Here is a 22,774-nt window from a genome sequence, read left to right on the forward strand (position 1 = left end):
ACAACCATCCAGTGTAATGAATGATATGACAACCATCCAGTGTAATGAATGATATGACAACCATCCAGTGTAATGAATGATATGACAACCATCCAGTGTAATAAATATGACATCCATCCAGTGTGATGAATGATATGACAACCATCCAGTGTAATGAATGATATGACAACCATCCAGTGTAATGAATGATATGACAACCATCCAGTGTAATGAATGATATGACAACCATCCAGTGTAATGAATGATATGACAACCATCCAGTGTAATGAATGATATGACAACCATCCAGTGTAATGAATGATATGACAACCATCCAGTGTGATGAATGATATGACAACCATCCAGTGTAATGAATGATATGACAACCATCCAGTGTAATAAATATGACAACCATCCAGTGTGATGAATGATATGACAACCATCCAGTGTAATGAATGATATGACAACCATCCAGTGTGATGAATGATATGACAACCATCTAGTGTGATGAATGATATGACAACCATCCAGTGTAATGAATGATATGACAACCATCCAGTGTAATGAATGATATGACAACCATCCAGTGTAATGAATGATATGACAACCATCCAGTGTAATGAATGATATGACAACCATCCAGTGTGATGAATGATATGACAACCATCCAGTGTAATGAATGATATGACAACCATCCAGTGTAATAAATATGACAACCATCCAGTGTGATGAATGATATGACAACCATCCAGTGTAATGAATAATATGACAACCATCCAGTGTAATAAATATGACAACCATCCAGTGTAATGAATGATATGACAACCATCCAGTGTAATAAATATGACAACCATCCAGTGTGATGAATGATATGACAACCATCCAGTGTGATGAATGATATGACAACCATCCAGTGTAATAAATATGACAACCATCCAGTGTGATGAATGATATGACAACCATCCAGTGTAATGAATGATATGACAACCATCCAGTGTAATGAATGATATGACAACCATCCAGTGTAATAAATATGACAACCATCCAGTGTAATGAATGATATGACAACCATCCAGTGTGATGAATGACATGACAACCATCCAGTGTGATGAATGATATGACAACCATCCAGTGTGATGAATGATATGACAACCATCTAGTGTGATGAATGATATGACAACCATCCAGTGTAATGAATGATATGACAACCATCCAGTGTAATGAATGATATGACAACCATCCAGTGTAATGAATGACATGACAACCATCCAGTGTAATGAATGACATGACAACCATCCAGTGTAATGAATGACATGACAACTATTCCAAAAACTCTAATCGTTTTTTACATTAGTGTTAGTATTATAAAAGTTCGGGATACATATATACACATTAAAATAAATTAATATTTAATATTATATAAAAACAATCTTTGGTCTAGAGGTATTTTCTAAATAAACATTTGATAATATATACATGTTACAATAATAAATTATAATTAGCATCTTTGTAAAATAATAAATAATAATTAATGACCCTACACACAGGGTACCACTTTCTTTGACACTACTGTGTCACTATATACATCTATGCTAAAATAATTAATTATAAATAACATTTGTACAATAATAAATTACAGTCAACTCCGTGTCTCACGACACCCTAATGACGCTCCCTGTGTCACACGACACTTATCCGTGTAATGACGCTCCATCTCAACTGTGTCCCTTGACACCCTTTTCTCTGCGTAATGACGCTCCTACTCTCCGTGCCACACGACACCCTTTTCTCTGCGTCATACACTACTGTGTCACGCTTGACACCCTGTGACACACTCACACAGCGTCTTTCTCGAGGCCAGTCACATGACACTATTCAATGTACACTACAACCATAACTTCTTTAATGTCGCACGACACCCTTTTCTTCTCAGTGTTCCACTACGGTCCTATAGCATATCTCAGTGTTACACTCCATCATACTTCCTTAAGTGTCACACTACGGTCCTAACCCAGTTCAGTGTAACACTCCAACCTTTTCTTCACGTAGTGTCCCACTAAAACAGCATCCGATGACTCCGGCCCACAGTTGACCAGCGTAGGCGGTGAGTCCGCAGACATCACCTGTCCTGTAAATACTCTCCAAGGCCGGTAGAAGTACACCGTAAGATGGTCTGGTGAGTACTATCTACCGCCTTCAAGACCAGTTGACACACCGCAAGGTGGTCCGATGAATTACTAGCAGAACACCATGCTGCAAGCTCACTGAGTGCGGCCGTCAAGTAACTGAGGCCATCAGACTCAGTGAGCTGCGGTGAGCGGTTCTTCTAAAATCAGTAGAAGCCAGTAGAATACCCTACTGCCAGTAGATATGTACCGTGAGGTACATCCCCACACTGGGTTTGAAGACGTACCCAGTGGTACTGCCGACCGGCAGGTTAACAATTTAACCGCTAGTTTGGCAGGGGGCCGTAACAAAAACCATCCAGTGTAATGAATATGACAACCATCCAGTGTGATGAATGATATGACAATCATCCAGTGTGATGAATGATATGACAACCATCCAGTGTGATGAATGATATGACAACCATCCAGTGTGATGAATGATATGACAACCATCCAGTGTGATGAATGATATGACAACCATCCAGTGTGATGAATGATATGACAACCATCCAGTGTGATGAATGATATGACAACCATCCTGTGAAATGAATGATATGACAACCATCCAGTGTAATGACTGATATGACAACCATCCAGTGTGATGAATGATATGACAACCATCCAGTGTGATGAATGATTTGACAACCATCCAGTGTGATGAATGATATGACAACCATCCTGTGTAATGAATGATATGACAACCATCCAGTGTAATGAATGATATGACAACCATCCTGTGTGATGAATGATATGACAACCATCCAGTGTGATGAATTATATGACAACCATCCTGTGTAATGAATGATATGACAACCATCCGGTGTGGTGAATTATATGACAACCATCCTGTGTGATGAATGATATGACAACCATCCAGTGTGATGAATTATATGACAACCATCCAGTGTAATGAATGATATGACAACCATCCTGTGTGATGAATGATATGACAACCATCCGGTGTGGTGAAGTGCGCCAGGAAAACCATAATGTGTATTTAAAACCTTTCGCTGGGGACGCCATTGGAAGCAAGTCACAGTGCTGGACATACTGAGTTACATTGATCAAGTCCAACAGTGTGTGCTTTTTGTGTGCCCATAGTACCTATCGCCCCCTCAACACCATTATAAAAAATACTGCATGTTGTGTACACAAAAACCTACATAAAAATTTACTTATGTGAATTTTTTTGTAAACATTGTAACATTTGGCAGGCAACGTCTTGTTCTAGCAGCTCTTGGCCTGTATATTCCAGAGAACATATAAAGCAATAGTGCTCACCAACTGCATGACGTAGTAGGAGCCGTATTCATCACTCTTCGTATCCGAGGCAACGAACAACTTGAAAGGTCCAGGCTGAAAGAATAAAATTAACATGTTAAATGTAGAAGAAATTCGGACTTCTTTTTGAATAACTATGTTAATAACCCAGGATAACCCAAGCAGTGTGTCCGTTGCTCGGTTGGTAGCGCACTTAGCTGACACACTGAGTGTCTGTGGTTTGATGCCCAGTATGGGAGGAAACATTACGCGAGTTTTCTTAAGACACCAGCTGTCCCTGTCTCGATTACACAGCTGGTTAGGTTCCAGGCTGTCGCTTTAAGACACCAGCTGTCCCTGTCTCGATTATACAGCTGGTTAGGTTCCAGGCTGTCGCTGTAAAGCGAAAATGGCCGTGTTTATATAATTTTCCAAAACATGTCATAGATGGATTATTGAAAATGTGTATGATAGCATAAATATGCGACATTCCTAGTACTCCAGACCAACATTCTTCCTGTGTTATTGCATCTTGAACACAAGTGAAACACTCTTACCTACTACCTCACCTACCGTAGCTCCTACTTTGTAACTTAGCACTTACGACTCTCTTGTTATCACAACTACCCTTAGATGCCATTGTAACACAAAAATAGTATAACATACGTAATAACTTTAAAACGCTTGAAAATTTGGAAAGTTTCCAGTCAGAACCATATTAGTGAAACAGGAACCGCATAAACGAATTTTTGGTTAAATGTTACATGTTTCTATTAACAAAGCTCGGTAAAGATGGGTCCTACTGTAATGTGTCATTAATGTCAGCTACGACGGCATAACTAGTTCCATGTACTTGTACAAGAAAGATTATTATTATTTTTCATTCTTACCGGTAAGATTGTGTCCTTAAGATTCTCTCTTCCACGAAATAATCCACTAGGACCCAGAGACCTATTGAATGATACAAGAACTTTGACAACAGTTGTAACGAGACTGACATACCAATCAGGCAGTGAAGGAAGTACCATTAAGGCAGTGAAGGAAGTACCAGTAAGGCAGTGAAGGAAGTACCAGTAAGGTAGTGAAGGAAGTACCAGTAAGGTAGTGAAGGAAGTACCAGTAAGGTAGTGAAGGAAGTACCAGTAAGGTAGTGAAGGAAGTACCAGTAAGGCAGTGAAGGATGTACCAGTAAGGCAGTGAAGGAAGTACCAGTAAGGTAGTGAAGGAAGTACCAGTAAGGTAGTGAAGGAAGTACCAGTAAGGCAGTGAAGGAAGTACCAGTAAGGTAGTGAAGGAAGTACCAGTAAGGTAGTGAAGGAAGTACCAGTAAGGCAGTGAAGGAAGTACCAGTAAGGCAGTGAAGGAAGTACCAGTAAGGCAGTGAAGGAAGTACCAGTAAGGCAGTGAAGGAAGTACCAGTAAGGCAGTGAAGGAAGTACCAGTAAGGCAGTGAAGGAAGTACCAGTAAGGCAGTGAAGGAAGTACCAGTAAGGCAGTGAAGGAAGTACCAGTAAGGCAGTTAAGGAAGTACCAGTAAGGCAGTTAAGGAAGTACCAGTAAGGCAGTGAAGGAAGTACCAGTAAGGCAGTGAAGGAAGTACCAGTGAGGCAGTTAAGGAAGTACCAGTAAGGCAGTGAAGGAAGTACCAGTAAGGCAGAGAAGGAAGTACCAGTAAGGCAGTGAAGGAAGTACCAGTAAGGCAGTTAAGGAAGTACCAGTAAGGCAGTTAAGGAAGTACCAGTAAGACAGTGAAGGAAGTACCAGTAAGGCAGTGAAGGAAGTACCAGTGAGGCAGTTAAGGAAGTACCAGTAAGGCAGTGAAGGAAGTACCAGTAAGGCAGTTAAGGAAGTACCAGTAAGGCAGTTAAGGAAGTACCAGTAAGGCAGTTAAGGAAGTACCAGTAAGGCAGTTAAGGAAGTACCAGTAAGGCAGTTAAGGAAGTACCAGTAAGGCAGTTAAGGAAGTACCAGTAAGGCAGTTAAGGAAGTACCAGTAAGGCAGTTAAGGAAGTACCAGTAAGGCAGTTAAGGAAGTACCAGTAAGGCAGTTAAGGAAGTACCAGTAAGGCAGTTAAGGAAGTACCAGTAAGGCAGTTGAGGAAGTACCAGTAAGGCAGTTAAGGAAGTACCAGTAAGGCAGTTAAGGAAGTACCAGTAAGGCAGTTAAGGAAGTACCAGTAAGGCAGTTAAGGAAGTACCAGTAAGGCAGTTAAGGAAGTACCAGTAAGGCAGTTAAGGAAGTACCAGTAAGGCAGTGAAGGAAGTACCAGTAAGGCAGTTAAGGAAGTACCAGTAAGGCAGTTAAGGAAGTACCAGTAAGGCAGTTAAGGAAGTACCAGTAAGGCAGTTGAGGAAGTACCAGTAAGGCAGTTAAGGAAGTACCAGTAAGACAGTTAAGGAAGTACCAGTAAGACAGTTAAGGAAGTACCAGTAAGGTAGTGAAGGAAGTACCAGTAAGGCAGTTAAGGAAGTACCAGTAAGGCAGTTGAGGAAGTACCAGTAAGGCAGTGAAGGAAGTACCAGTAAGGTAGTGAAGGAAGTACCAGTAAGGTAGTGAAGGAAGTACCAGTAAGGTAGTGAGGGAAGTACCAGTAAGGCAGTGAAGGAAGTACCAGTAAGGCAGTGAAGGAAGTACCAGTAAGGCAGTGAAGGAAGTACCAGTGAGGCAGTGAAGGAAGTACCAGTAAGATAGTGAAGGAAGTACCAGTAAGGTAGTGAAGGAAGTATCAGAAAGGCAGTGAAGGAAGTACCAGTAAGGTAGTGAAGGAAGTACCAGTAAGGTAGTGAAGGAAGTACCAGTAAGGTAGTGAAGGAAGTACCAGTAAGGCAGTTAAGGAAGTACCAGTAAGGTAGTGAAGGAAGTACCAGTAAGGCAGTGAAGGAAGTACCAGTAAGGTAGTGAAGGAAGTACCAGTAAGGCAGTGAAGGAAGTACCAGTAAGGTAGTGAAGGAAGTACCAGTAAGGTAGTGAAGGTAGTACCAGTAAGGTAGTGAAGGAAGTACCAGTAAGGCAGTGAAGGAAGTACCAGTAAGGTAGTGAAGGAAGTACCAGTAAGGTAGTGAAGGAAGTACCAGTAAGGCAGTGAAGGAAGTACCAGTAAGGTAGTGAAGGAAGTACCAGTAAGGCAGTGAAGGAAGTACCAGTAAGGTAGTCAAGGAAGTACCAGTAAGGTAGTGAAGGAAGTACCAGTAAGGTAGTGAAGGAAGTACCAGTGAGGCAGTGAAGGAAGTACCAGTGAAGCAGTTAAGGAAGTACCAGTGAGGCAGTGAAGGAAGTACCAGTAAGGCAGTGAAGGAAGTACCAGCAAGGTAGTGAAGGAAGTACCAGTAAGGTAGTGAAGGAAGTACCAGTAAGGCAGTTGAGGAAGTACCAGTAAGGTAGTGAAGGAAGTACCAGTAAGGTAGTGAAGGAAGTACCAGTAAGGTAGTGAAGGAAGTACCAGTAAGATAGTGAAGGAAGTACCAGTAAGGTAGTGAAGGAAGTACCAGTAAGGCAGTGAAGGAAGTACCAGTAAGGCAGTGAAGGAAGTACCAATAAGGTAGTGAAGGAAGTACCAGTAAGGTAGTGAAGGAAGTACCAGTAAGGTAGTGAAGGAAGTACCAGTAAGGCAGTGAAGGAAGTACCAGTAAGGTAGTGAAGGAAGTACCAGTAAGGCAGTGAAGGAAGTACCAGTAAGGTAGTGAAGGAAGTACCAGTAAGGTAGTGAAGGAAGTACCAGTGAAGCAGTTAAGGAAGTACCAGTAAGGTAGTGAAGGAAGTACCAGTGAGGTAGTTAAGGAAGTACCAGTAAGGTAATGGTACCATGAAACTTGGCATACTGGTGATATGAACATTATTAATTATCTCTGCATAACATTGTTATAATAAGGTTAGGTAAGTTTCCTTAGGTTCTTTTGGTACAAAATCATTAACATCAGTGAAAAAGTATATCTTTAAATGTATAAAAGAAAATTTTAGAAAAGATTTAATTTTAAAAGAGTTCTTGCTAATTGACCAGTTTTACCTATTCGGCACGACAAACACACACACGCACACACACGCACACACAGACACACACACACACACACACACACAGAGTGATCTACTAACGACCAGTGAAGAGGCGGGGCCAGGAGCTGAGTCTCGACCCCTGCAACCACAATTAGGTGAGTACACACACAAACACACACACACACACACAAACACACACACACACACACACACACACACACACACACACACATATATATATATAAATTTATATAAATATATATATATATATATATATATATATATATATATATATATATATATATATATATATATATATATATATATATATATATGTCGTGCCGAATATGTAAAGCTGGTCAATTACAAAGAACTCATTTAAAATTAAGTCCGTTCTAAATTTTTTTCTTATACGTTTAAATATATATTTTTTTCATTAATGTTAATGTAAAAATTTTTAATTTTGCACCAAAAGAATCTTAGAAAACTTACCTAACCTTATTATAATAAGAGCAATTTATTTTAGCCTAACACAACTAAATATATTTTAGATTAGTTTACAATAATTTAATACTAAACAAACACAGTGAAATATATTTTTTTCGTTAAGTTCAGAATGATTTTGGCGAAATTATTGCTTACACAAATTTTCAGTTGTCCTATATGGCAAGATGAGCGTTGCTATTTAAGTCAAGATCGCAAGTTCTGCCTATTCGGCACGACATATATATATATATATATATATATATATATATATATATATATATATATATATATATATATATATATATATATATATATATATATATATATATATATATATATATATATATTTTTTTTCAACACGTCGGCCCTCTCCCACTGAGGCAGGGTGACGCAAAAAAAGAAAGAAACAATTTCACCAACATTCACACATAATCACTATCTTTGCTGAGGTGCCCAGATATGACAGTTTAGATGTCGCTCCAAACAGCCAATATCCCAAACATCTCCTTTAAAGTGCAGGTCTCAAGTCCCGCTAACCGGTTTCGCTGAATCCCTTCACAAAATATTGCCCTGCTCACACTCCAACAGCTCGTCAGTTCCTAAAAGCCATTCGTCTCCATTCACTCCTATCTAACATGCTCACACATGCCTGTTTCATGTCTAGGTCCGTTGCACACAAAATCTCTTTTACCCCCTTCCATCCATCCTTTCCTATGACAACCCCTACCCCTCCTCCCATCCACTACAGATTTATACCTTCTCCAAATCTACTTATTTCGATCCATCCTCTCTAAATGTCCGAACCACCTCAACAACCCCTCCTTAGCCTTCTGAATAATAGTTTTAGTAACACCACACCTCCTCCTGATTTCCACACTACGAAATCTCTGCATAATACTTACACCACACATTGCCCTTAGACAGGACATCTCCACTGCCTCCAACCTCCGCTTCGCTGCAGCATTTTCAGCCCAAGCTTCACACCCATATAAGAGTGTTGGTACCACTATACTTTCGTACATTCCTTTCTTTACCTCCATGAAAAAACGTTTTTTCTCCACAGATACCTCAGTGCACCACTCATCTTTTTTCTTCATCAATTCTATGGTTAACCTCATCCTTCATAAACTCATCTGCTGACAAATCTACTCCCAAACATCCGAACACATTCACTTCTTCCATACTCCCTTCTTCCAATGTGATATCCAATTTTTCTTTACCTATCTCGTTTGATACCCTCACCACCTTCCCCTTATCTATGTTCATTTTCAACTTTCTTCCTTTATACACCCTACCATTCTCAACCACTAACCTTTACAACTTCTCTTTAGACTCTCCCAAAAGCACACTATCATCAAAAAAAAGTAACTGTGTCAACTCCCATTCTGTATTTGATTCCTCATAATTTGATATCACCCCTCTCCCCAGCATCTTTGCATTTACTTCTTTTACAACTCCGTCTATAAATATGTTAAACAACTAGGGTGATGTTACACATCCCTAAGACCTACTTTTACCGGGAAGTAATCTCGCTCTCTTCTATGCTCCCTAACCTGAGCCTCACTATCTTCATAAAAATTCTTTACAGCATTTAGTAACTTACTACCTATTCAATACATTTGCAACATCTGCCACATTGCTCCCCTATCTACCCTATCATGATCCTCTTCTAAATCCATAAATGCAATGAAAACTTCCCTACCTTTATCTAAATATTGTTTAGTTATATTCTTCAATATAAACACTTCATCTACATTTCCACTACCCTTTCTAGAGCCGCCTTGTTCATCTATTATCCTGCACTCTGTCTTACCTCTATTTTTTTCAATAATAACCCTACCATACACTTTACCTTTATATAAAGGAATTATACATTCTCTCTGCCAATCTCTAGGTACTTCTCCCTCTTTCATACAGTTTTTGAACAAAAATACCAACCACACCAAAACTACATCCATCCCCCCTTCTTTTAACATTTCTGTCATGATCCCATCAGTTCCAGTTGCTTTACCCCCTTTCATTCTACCTAATGCCTTACGCACTTCCTCCAAACTCACATTCGGCTCTTCTTCATTCCTAAAAGATGTTATGCCTCTCTAACCAATGCTTGAAATTACTTCCTCCCTCTTTTCATTAAAATATTGTTGCCATCTTCCCAATACAACGAACTCCCAATCTACTAACTCCCTTATTCTGTTTTTAACTATCAAATCTGTTCGTTCCCTAAGCTTTCTTAACCTAATTATCTCACCCCAATATTTTTTTCTTATTATCTGTAAAATTTGTTGCCAGTGCCTCACCCACTCTATCATTTACTCTCCTTTTGAACTCCATCACCACTCTCTTCACGTCTCTTTTATTCTCCATATATTCTACTCTTCTTATATCACTTTTGCTTTATCTCATCTTTATCTCCTGCACCCACCCTCCTATGGCCACAACCTTCTGCCCCACATTCTAACACTGCCTTTTTAAAACTATCCCAACCCTCTTCAACCCCCGCACAACCTATACTCTCACTAGCCCACCTTTCTCCTAATAGATGCTTATATCTCACCCTAACTTCCTCATCCCTTAGTTCATAAAGTTTCACCTCTCTCTTGCTTGCTGTAGCCGTTTTACTTTTGTTTTGTCTACCTCTTACTCTGACTGTAGCTACAACTAAATAATGATCCAATAAATCTGTTTCCCCTCTATAAACATGGACATAATGAAGTCTATCCATCAACCTTTTATCCACCAATACATAATCTAACAAACTCCTTCCATTACGTGTTGTATCATAGCTTGTATACTTATTTATCCTCTTTTCCTTAAAATATATACTACTTATTATCAAAGCTCTTTCTATACATAGTTCAATTAAAGGCTCCCCATTTTCATTTTCCCCTGACACTCCAAACTTACTACTCTCTCCACAAAAGTTTTACCACTTTAGCATTGAGATCCCCCAAATCCTCATGCACTCATTCAACATCTTCCAAAACCTCTCTCTCTCCTCTACACTTCTCTCCTCTCCAGGTGCATAAACGCTTACTATAACCCACTTTTCACATCCCACCTTTATTTTACTCTACATAATTGCCACGTTTTCCTTAGCTCTAACTCTATTAGAAACACCTGATTTAATCCCATTTATTTCTCACCACTGAAACTCTCCCACCCACTTCAGCTTTATTTCACTTAGGGCCTGGACATCCAGTTTCTTTTCATTCATAACATCCACGATCATCTCTTCCTTATCATCTGCAATACATCCACGTACTTTCAAACATCCCAACTTTAAGGTTTTCGTCTTTTTATTTTTAGTAAGCTGTATGGGAAAATGGGTTACTAGCCCATTGCTTTTGGCATTTTAGTTGACTTTTACAACACGCATGGCTTATGGAAGAAAAAATTCTTATTCCACTACCTCATCGGTAAGAAAGGAAAATAATAAGAACAAGAACTATTAAGAAAAAACTAAGAAAACTCAGGTGAGTGTGTTTATAAATGTGTACATGCATATGTGGTGTGACCTGAGTGTGAGTAAAAGTAGAAAGATATACCAGTTATCTTGTTTGTTTATGAGACAGAAAAAAGACAGCAAAAACCTACCATCATGTAAAACAAGTACAGGTTTCTGTCTTACACTCACATGGTAGGACAGTAGTACCTCCCTGGGTGGTTGCTGTCTAACATCCTATTTATATATGCCGTGCTGAATGAGTAAAATTGCGATTTTAGCTTAAATAGCAACGCTTTTTTTTCGCCGAATAAAGCAAGAGAAAATTTGTGTATGCAATATTTTTGCAAAAATCATTCTGAACCCAACGAAAAAAAATATATTTCATTATGTTTGTTTATTAATAAATTATTGAAAACTTATCTAAAATATATTTGGATGGATTAGGCTAAATTAAATTGCGCTTGTTATAATAAGGTTAGGTAAGTTTTCTAAGGTTCTTTTCGTACAAAATTATTAATTTTTACACTAACATAAATGAGAAAAACTATATCTTTAAAAGTATAAGAGAAAATTTTAGAAATCACTTAATTTTAAATGAGTTCTTCCTAAATGACCAGTTTTTACCTATTCAATACGATATCTGTCTATCTATCTATCTATATATATATATATATATATATATATATATATATATATATATATATATATATATATATATATATATATATATATATATATGGAGGTTACCTGGAGGTTATTCCGGGGATCAACGCCCCCGCGGCCCTGTCCATAACCAGGCCTCCCGATGGATCAGGGCCTGATCAACTAGGCTGTTACTGCTGGCCGCACTAAGTCCAACGTACGAGCCACAGCCCGGCTGATCCAGCACTGACTTTAGGTATCTGTCCAGCTCTCTCTTGAAGGCAGCCAGGGGTTTATTGGCAATTCCCCTAATGCTTGATGGGAAGCTGTTGAACAGTCTTGGGCCCCGGACACTTATGGTGTTTTCCCTTAGTGTACCAATGGCGCCCCTACTTTTTATTGGGGGCATTTTGCATCGCCTGCCCAGTCTTTTACTTTCGTAGGGAGTGATTTCTGTGTGCAGATTTGGGACCATTCGTTCCAGGATTTTCCAAGTGTAGATTATGATATATCTCTCCCTCCTGCGTTCCAACGAGTACAAGTCAAGTGCTTCCAAGCGTTCCCAGTAGTTACGGTGCTTGACAGAACTTATACGTGCAGTAAAGGATCTCTGTACACTCTCTAGATCTGCGATTTCACCTGCTTTGAATGGAGATGTTAATGTACAGCAGTATTCCAGCCTAGAGAGAACAAGTGATTTGAAAAGGATCATCATTGGCTTGGCATCTTTCGTTTTGAACGTTCTCATTATCCATCCTATCATTTTCTTTGCACGTGCGATCGTGGCACTGTTGTGATCCTTGAAAGTGAGATCACAACAGTATATAACAGTAAATAAATATTTTTTTTTCGCTTTGTTTTATATATATATATATATATATATATATATATATATATATATATATATATATATATATATATATATATATATATATATATATATATATATAGGTACCACCTCTATAAATTGACTGGGGACCTTCATCCTCAAAGACAACAAACGTACCTCAGGGAAAACCCAAGGTTCTCCTCGGAGCTGTTTGAATATTTTCTTCTCCTTCCACCCCCTATATTTTATAATCTATAGGAAAATTTATTAATAGACAGAATACATTTACAGAAAACACAAACATGAATACAATGGTAAAATATATTAAAGATTATGAATTTCCTCCAGCTCCTCCGAAGCCGGACGCGAGCCAAGTATGCAGCATTTCCTCTCTGGATGGCCACGCTGTATTATATATATATATATATATATATATATATATATATATATATATATATATATAAGGAATTCGCAAGAGCAGGCGAAATATACACAAACACTGATCTCTGGCTGGAGGAGACTCGAACCTACGAACCTTGGAACAAGGTACGCAGTGCTTTACCAATCTACCCACACTGGAGCCCAGCTTGCGCTAGACTTTGATTCAAGGCAGCCAGCTTTCAGGGAGAAGGCTTACAGCTTTTCATCTCATCCCCTGCATGCATCAGCCTTACTAGAGATATTAACAATGCAAGGAATTCGCAAGGTTCATAGGTTCGAGTCTCCTTCAGCCAGAGATCAGTGTTTGTGTATATTTCGCCTGCTCTTGTGAATTCCTTGCATTGTTAATATCTCTAGTAAGGCTGATGCATGCAGGGGATGAGATGAAAAGCTGTAAGCCTTCTCCCTGAAAGCTGGCTGCCTTGGATCAAAGTCTAGCGCAAGCTGTACTCCAAGGTATTGGTCCAGTGTGGGTAGATTGGTAAAGCACTGCGTACCTTGTTCCAAGGTTCGTAGGTTCGAGTCTCCTTCAGCCAGAGATTAGTGTTTATATATATATATATATATATATATATATATATATATATCTATATATATATATATATATATATCTATATATATATATATATATATATATATATATATATATATAATACAGCGTGGCCATTCTTTGTAGGGTTGGGTGGGCCTGTGGTTTAAAGCGTCATGTGGTTCTCGCTTACCATAAGGCAGGCTAGTACAACATGGGTTCGAATCCATGGCTAGCGCAGTGTTGTTATTGATCAATACCACTCGTTCGTGGTTACAATAATATATAAATGCTGCTCGTGAGGCTAGTGCACCAAACAGGGATGAGAATGAAATTAGCTTAGAAGCTCCCACACCTCCGTATGCCCTCGGATGGCGGCCCAACAGCTAGCTGTGTGCTGGCTGCGCCATTCTTTCTAGGGTTGGGTGATCCTGTGGTTTAAAGCGTCATGTGGTTCTCGCTTACCAAGAGGCAGGCCAGTACAACATGAGTTCGAATCCTTGGCTAGAGCAGTGTTGTTTTATATATATATATATATATATATATATATATATATATATATATATATATATATATATATATATATATATTGCAAAACAACCACTGTGAAAGAATAGTGAAATTCTAAGTGCTTTCGTGACTTCTCACATTATCAAGAAACTATAAAAGTAATACATCAAAGGAAGGCTTATAAAGGGTCTAGACCACACCTCACCATCACATCCCACAACAAAGCAACACCTGACGCGCGATGACACCCGATTCATAAGAAAGGAGGAACACTGCAGCAGGCCCACTGGCCCAACTAGACAGGTCCTTCACGACATCCCACTAACGAAATATTCTAACCAAGAATTAAGATTTATTATTTGTTCAATGTATTACTAAATTCTTCCCAAATTCTATTATTTATGAATGGATCTAATTTATATAAACCAAAGGAAATATTCATATTATTGTCAAAACTGCTTTTTATGAAACAAGATTCAATTATATTCCTGTCGACCATGGACTTGCTTGATACACCTTTCTCAACTTTTTGAAAATCAATTGGATGGTTAAAATCTCTTACATGAATAACTAGAGCATTGGAATCTTGTCCAGTTCTAATGCTATATTTATGTTGTTTTAATCTTAATTCGAGACTTTTACCAGTTTGACCATAATAAACTTTATCGCAAATTTTACAAGGAATTTTATAGACACATCCGTCAGCATTTTGGGGGTGAATTCTTTATCAAAAGTTTTTTTTTCCTGTATCAAGATTTTTTAAAACAACTTTGATATTAAAAGTCTTAAGAAGAGAAGGCATATCAACCAAGTTTTCATGGTAAGAGAGAACCAACATATTTTTACTTGAATAAGGCTGGTTGTCCCTTTTTGGATTATAAAAAGTATTTCTTGCAATTTTAAAAGATTTATCAATTACGTTTCTTGGGTATTTCAGATCATTAGCTATTTCATAAATTTTGGATATTTCTTCATCTATGAACTCTGGACTACAAATACGCAAAGCTCTCAAAAACATTGATGAGAAAACAGACAGTTTAACTCTATCTTGATGTGAAGAATAATAGTGGACATAGGAACAGTTATTTGTAGGATTTCTGTAAATTTTAAATTTGAATTCATTATTACCCCTAATAATTAAAACATCTAGAAAATGCAATGAGTTATTTTCCTCAAATTCAACAGTAAAGTTTATAGAATGGGTTAAGCTATTTAATTTAACAAGGAAATGGTGTATATCTACATTCTTGGGCATAACACACAAAATATCATCAACATATCTGAACCATTTAGCTCTGTTAGTCGTGGAGATTCAGAATCTCCACGACTACGGTGCTCTTCGTACCTACTCCAAGGCTGAGGGACTGATTACCTCATCTGCTGTATATAGTCCTACTGTCTTCAAGCTATGTCCTAGAATTTGTAATGATAAAGCCACTGGATGGCGAAACGTCTACAATAAAGATACCCAGATGTTGCACATGTGTCTTAATTTCATCTTGTCGGTATTACATACCATTCTTGCACAATTTGTTGTGGGATGTGATGGTGAGGTGTGGTCTAGACCCTTTAAAAGTCTTCCTTCGATGTATTACTTTTATAGTTCCTTGATAATGTGAGAAGTCACGAAACCGCTTAGAATTTCACTATTCTTTCACAGTGGTTGTTTTGCATATTTGAAATCACCTGTTTACTGTGATGTTATTGCATATATATAAATATATATATATATATATATATATATATATATATATATATATATATATATATATATATATATATATATATATATATATATATATATATATATATATATATAGATACATATATATATACATATATATTGTATATATATACATATATATTGTATATATATATATATATATATATATATATATATATATATATATATATATATATATATATATATACACATATATATATATATATATATATATATATATATATATATATATATATATATATATATATATATATATGTATGTATATATATATATATATATATATATATATATATATATATATATATATATATATATATATATATATATATATATATATATATATATATATAATGGGGTCCACCTCTGGTGTAAATCGTGGGACCCATAGCCTCGGAGAAGTGGATAAAAAGGCCTCAAGGATTTCTTCCTGAAGCCATTTGAATATTTCACTTTCCTTATCACTCCATCTTTTTATTTCTTTTATCAATAGGTGTATTTTGTTACATAATATGGTACAAAAAATTTAAGAGATACATTGTTGATATAAAGATGGCATATGCAGTACATGAGGTGTGAGAGATACATGTTTAGTACATATTGTTACGTGTTTGTCACTGATTATAACGCAAAAATCTCATCCAGCTCCTCAGAGCTGGGGCGCTTGCCCAAAATACAGAAGGCATTACCCCTCTGAACAGCAGTGCTGAGCCGCTGCAATAGAAAACTAGCTGCCCTGGGATCCCTAGTTACCCTAGTGAGTCTTTTGCCTAGCTCTTTATGGAACTTAGATGCACTCTTTACCCATAAGCCAAGGGTCTCCGAGCCTATGGGAACAAACATATAATGATGGACAAGTTCTCTGTATTTTCTAGACTTTTGGGACTCCCTGAAGCTAGCGGCTGCCCCTCTTTTCCCCTTGGCGTACTGGTAGATGCACATGTGTAGTCCCACACCACCTGCTTGCCGTCTGTCCAGGCTTGAAGTGTGATACCATCTGGACGCTTTAGGCTGCCATCAGATCTGCATAGCTGGGGTGGCTTCCTTACTGCTGGGCATCCGGCTGTTGTGAGGCTCCTCTTGATAATGTTATTAACTTCCTTATGTCTTGCTATCTTTCCCTCGGATTTACGGCACACAAGACCATGGTACCCGAATCGGTCTGCTGCTTCACTGCCACAAATACACCTGTGTTTGGCGAGAATAGGGGCGGCAAGTCGAAGGGCAACATCAATTCGGATGGTCTGTGGGTCGAGGCGTTTGCCAAGGTTGGAGTTGGGAGCAGCCAACAGAAAGTCCCCTGCATGAGGGGCTCTCACTGCCAGGAGGCGGGCTCTATCCTTCCCTGACACACTCTGAAGCATTACTGAGGCTATATTCTCCACTATTAGGCTATCCCAGTGCGACTGTTTGTAGTTGTTGGGAGCAGGTCTGGTTTCAGAGCCCGTTAGATTATCCCAGATCATGGCTCCGTCAATGAACTGCCGGTCCTGGACTCCAATCTTGTCCCTAAGATGTTCAGGGAGAATCGCTGCTACAAGCTCTCTGGATGCAATACATGAGGACAGAAAAGCAGGTAGCGCAATCTTTGATGACTTGCGGACACCAATACCTCATAGTCTGACTGGAAGTGTAGCTTGGTTCCACTGCATGTCTTCTAGGGTAAGGTTAAGTACTTTTGTAAAAATCTGCCACGGGATGCTGTCATATTCATGAAGTATAGGGTTATCATATGAAGGTGCACATCTTAGGAAATATGTAATATAGACTACGCTTGCTCTTCATGGTACTCTGCCTTGACAAAAAAAAAAAAACTGAGATAGACTGCAAATCACCCCGAACAAAATGGTAAGATTCATCCTGGACCTGGCTCCAAGAGAACATGTAGGCCAGGATGAATTACAACAATTAGGTATCCTGAATGCTGAAGACAGTAAAACAACTGATGTTAAATGAAGTTTATAAAATTGCTCACAAACAGTGTCCAGAATATCTTGCTGCCAATTTTCTCAAGGCTTGGAACCAAAGCAACCATACTACTAGGGGGAGAGAGTACAACTTTGTAGTACCCAAAGTCAGTGGCCAGGCTTCAGACACCTTCTATTATACAGAAATAAAGGAATGGAACAGACTGCCTGCACATGTCAAGGCCAGTCATAGCATGAACCAGTTCAAGAAGAGAGCCAAATAGTACCTAATGAATGTAGCAACAGAAACGGAGGACAATTATTATTTATTTTTTTTAGTTAACACACATGTAAATGTGAATAACTCTTTTTACCAAATTCCTACTATATATCCTTTATAGTATAATAATAAGATATCTCCTGCATTGTATAATAATAAGTTAATAAAAGGACCCCAATGGAAATAAGTCACTTTGTTTGACTTTTTTGGGGTTATCCTAGGTTCTCTACACATATGCTGCTATGTATGATAACCTATGTAACTGTATTTGTGTATACCTGAATAAACTTACATACTTACTTCCTTATGTCAACCTGAGCAGACTCACGCACTTTATGAGGTACAAAGCATCGTGGGTGTCAAGATTGCCTACTCGTTGTTCCATTCTCCTAAACTCTTCCAGTTTCTTCCTGAGAATTGTGTCAATGGCATCGCTTCCCAGAGGTGCTCCTAGCAAGACGCTCTTTGTATGGGCAATGACTGACGCTCTTGGTAGTCTTGATCTCACTGCATCTATCACTTGTTGACTGACTGAGATGATTTCACATTTGGATGAATTCAGGATGAGACCCATTTCCTGTCCCCGTGTCATCACCTGTGTAAGATCATCTAGAAGAGACGCTTTTGTACCTGCTAGTGTGCCATCACCCAGGAACCAGATGTTTAGCTCACTGGTCAATCTGACTGTGGTTTCCCTAACCGCTATACAAAAGAGAAATGGTGCGAGAGGATCACCTTGCTGGACACCCTCTGATGATGTGATTTCATGCTCTCCAAACAGGAGCATTGATTTCTTGCTATATCCAGCTGAAACAAAAGGGAAGAGACCAGGGAAATGTTCTTGTACAGCTGCTAATCCTACGTCTCTTTTCAGGAGATTAAATATATTCTTGAAATCTAATTTTATCCCTGCGTTGTCCTCAAGGCAGGTTGATATACGCCCTTGTTGCATGAACTTCGGCTTCACTTCCTTGACAGACCCCGAAGCCAAACTGGGTTGGCTGAAACATCATGGCTGCCTCTGTGCGAATACTTCTGACAGCAGCTTAAGACACGAGGCTGCGAAAAGTGTTGCCTACTGCAATTGGCCTAATTCCTCCATCCTTCTTTTTAAGGGCACAAAGTGACGCACCAAAAAAGAAAGGTTTAATTTCGTCAGGAATCAGACCACCCAAGGAATTGTTGACGAACCTTGTGATCTCTGAAAGCAGTGTCTCTGCAATCTCCCCAATAACTGGATTAGCCATTTCCTTTAAATGCTGTGGCCTCATTCCAGTGTAGCCCCCAGCAGAGCCAGATGGGAACGACATTATTGCTTTGTAAATGTCCAAGTCTTGCACAATCAATGGTTCTACAGTGGGGACAGAGGTGCTGGAACTGTTGGTGCCCCTGGTTTCCCCGGCAGATTGCTTTCCTCTAAGTGCTTCAGCAGTGTCAGCATCCCTGGAAGCAACAGTATTTTCATTGGTGATAATTCTGATTGCCCCCACTGTGTTGCCCTCTTCAATTTTCAATTTTCATTTTTTTTATATCGTGCTATTTAACTAAAAGTTAAATATAGTTAAAACACCCTATGTGTTGCTCACATGCTTCCAGTGTGTGAATCAACAGTACATTGACATGAACACAAAACGGTGATTCTGACGGTCTCCCGCTAAAACGCTCGTTCTCTATATTCGCTCTTTTCAGTTCTTTTTAATTTTAATATACCATTACTTGCTTACTGTTGTAAACTAAGATTATAGAACTGATAACCAGTGCAATATTATATTGTCAAACTTGTGCCACAATAAGAATTATAATCCTTGTATTTTATAATTACTTACGTATTCTAGTGTTATAAAATTCTGTTTCTCTTATTTCATTCTATTGTGTTCAGTAAACATCTATTCAAGATCGATACCATGCCTAACCCTTCTAGGGTAGGGTAGGTGCCTGAGCCCGAGCCTTTAGCTCATAAGACTGTCATTCCCATTTGCCCCCTTGTGGCGGGGATGGCAGACCAGGAAGGCCTAGCTTGTGGCTAGGCCTGGGGACAGTTGGTCCCAAAGATGAGGAGGTACTTGTGCCTCCTCCCATGGGAGACTTAGGTCTCAGACACTCCCTAAAGAGGGAGCCAAGGCCGGGCCACCACTTGGAAAAGGCCCGGGCCGGGAGAATACCGGCTAATCTTTAATAATAATACATCAATTCAAAATCTACAACTTTGTCAAACCCTAAAACTATAACAGTTTAATATTAATTCATCAAATCTGTACTTTATAAAGAGGAAACTGTAATTCTGTATTTTTTTTTTCAAAAAAACTTGTGTGACAATCCATTAGCTAGTAAGATAAATTAGTTAAGTATCATGATTATTAAGTTCAACACAATACTTATTCAAAAACCTGGTTGTAGAGTCACTCTCATTCTTATGATTACAAACATTGATCCAGATTTTAACCTTTTATTAAATGACTTACACGAATTAAACAGCAACTGTAATTATTATACAGCAGACCAAGCTAAGACATTACTCTGAGCTAACAATAACATAACTATCTTTAAATTACAATGTCAGATCCTTGAGCAAACAATACGATGACCTCACAGCATTATTCAATTCCCTTATTTCCAGTATGTCAATCATCACACTCACAGAAACTGGTCTCCTTACTTCAGGATGGATATAAACTCTTTGGAGAGCATACAGAGAAGAATGACTAAAATGATTTCCTGTGTATGGAATCACCCGTATAAAGATAGACTTAAAGCCTTAAATCTCCACTCTCTGGAGAGACGTAGAATGAGGAGAGATATTGACGTGCATAAGTGGATGACGGGCATAAACAAAGGAGATATTGAAGAATTGAGACACTTATGCAACACATGGGAATCTTTATTGAAGAAACGTTTCGCCACACAGTGGCTTCATCAGTCTACTTTGTTTTGGACTGATGAAGCCACTGTGTGGCGAAACGTTTCTTCAATAAAGATTCCCATGTGTTGCATAAGTGTCTCAATTCTTCAACTTGTCGGTTTTCAAAACCATTCATCACATCTGTCAGACACTGCAACATCATGGGATCTTGGTACAAAGACTTCAATGCTTGCCCAACCTTTGGACGATGACCTACTTACACTAGTGGCAGGTCCCACTGTGATCCCGCCTCCTCCTGCTTCAAGTCATCTCACCGCAGTATATAAGCCACCTCTCTGGCCCTATGCTGCACTTCCTACAAGAGTGATGGACTGAACACATCGAATCCAGGTTGAGGGACTGATTACCTCAAACTTCTACTCTCCTTACCCACTTCTACTTTGTATTGGACTGATGAAGCCACTGTGTGGCGAAACGTTACTTCAATAAAGATTCCCATGTGTTGCATAAGTGTCTCAATTCTTCAACTTGTCGGTTTTCAAAACCATTCATCACAAAGGAGATATTAATAAAGTACTGAGGGTGTCATACCAGGTAAGAACCAGAAATAATGGATTTACGTGGGATATATTTAGATTTAGAAAGGACATAGATAAGTACTGATTTCCTAACAGAGTTGTAGATGCGTAGAACAATCTTCCAAGTAGGGTGATAGAGGCTAGGACCTTGGAGTAGTTTTAAAAAGAGATTGGACAAATATATAAGTGAGAGGGGCTGGGTTTGATTGGTGTCATTGGGTACGGGAGTTAATTCTTGGGTAGCTTTGGGTAGAGGTCGTTTTAATAAGGACTGCCCTGCATGGGCCAGTAGGCCTTCTGCAGTGTTCCTCCATTCTTATGTTCTTATGAATAATGTCGACTGGCATAATGAGCTTGAAACATATACAGACTCTAATGAATGTATTAATAATTTTATAAAAAGAAGCCACTGCATCTATAACAAACATTACCCTAAAAAAAAAACTAAACAGCTCACCGCAAAGAGACCAAATAGTCCCTGGCTAACACCCACCATCCTCAAATTCATTAACACAAAGCACCAATATGAAAAACAGTACAGAATGGGTCAAATAACTAGAGACTAGTCTAAACGTTACTCGTCAGCACTTACCAGCCTGATAAGAAGGTCTAAAAAATTGTATTATGAAAACAGATTACAAAACATCAAAGGTGATATAAAAAAGACCTGGAAAACCCTATCTGAAATTCTAAGAACTAAAAGAATATCCAAAAACAAAACAATCAAATTAACAAAATCAGACGAACCCCAACTCCCATCAACTGAAACAGCAGACTCAATGTTTTCTTCTCCACCATAGGAAGAATCTAGAAAGTAAAATCCCAAGCTCAAACACCCATCCATCAGACTATTTCACAGGCACCTACCCGCATACACTATTCCTAGCTCCAATCAACCCAGCAGAGGTCTCGTTCATCAACACCCTTAAGAACAAGGCAGGAGACATAAACAACTTGCCTACTTTTATGTACAAAAATGCTTCACAAGAGCTGTCACCAATTATTGCAACACTGTTTAACAAATCCATTGAATCCTCCACCTTCCCAGCAGTTCTCAAAACAGCGAGGGTCACCCCGATCCACAAAGGAGGTGATCAAGCCGACTTGAATAACTGTAGACCAAT

General features: G+C 38.6%; 1 protein-coding gene across 1 annotated transcript in view; it reads right to left on the bottom strand.

Annotated features, from left to right (window-relative positions):
• Positions 1-22,774, bottom strand: part of LOC128689014 (protein O-linked-mannose beta-1,2-N-acetylglucosaminyltransferase 1-like) — a 218,508-nt gene that overhangs the window by 44,757 nt on the left and 150,977 nt on the right. Inside the window, exon 15 of the mRNA XM_070079493.1 lies at positions 3,429-3,503. Coding sequence (XP_069935594.1) covers positions 3,429-3,503 — 75 coding nt within the window. The remainder of the gene's footprint in view (positions 1-3,428; positions 3,504-22,774) is intronic.

This window comes from Cherax quadricarinatus, chromosome 6, assembly GCF_038502225.1.
Source record: "Cherax quadricarinatus isolate ZL_2023a chromosome 6, ASM3850222v1, whole genome shotgun sequence".
NCBI lineage: Eukaryota > Metazoa > Arthropoda > Malacostraca > Decapoda > Parastacidae > Cherax > Cherax quadricarinatus.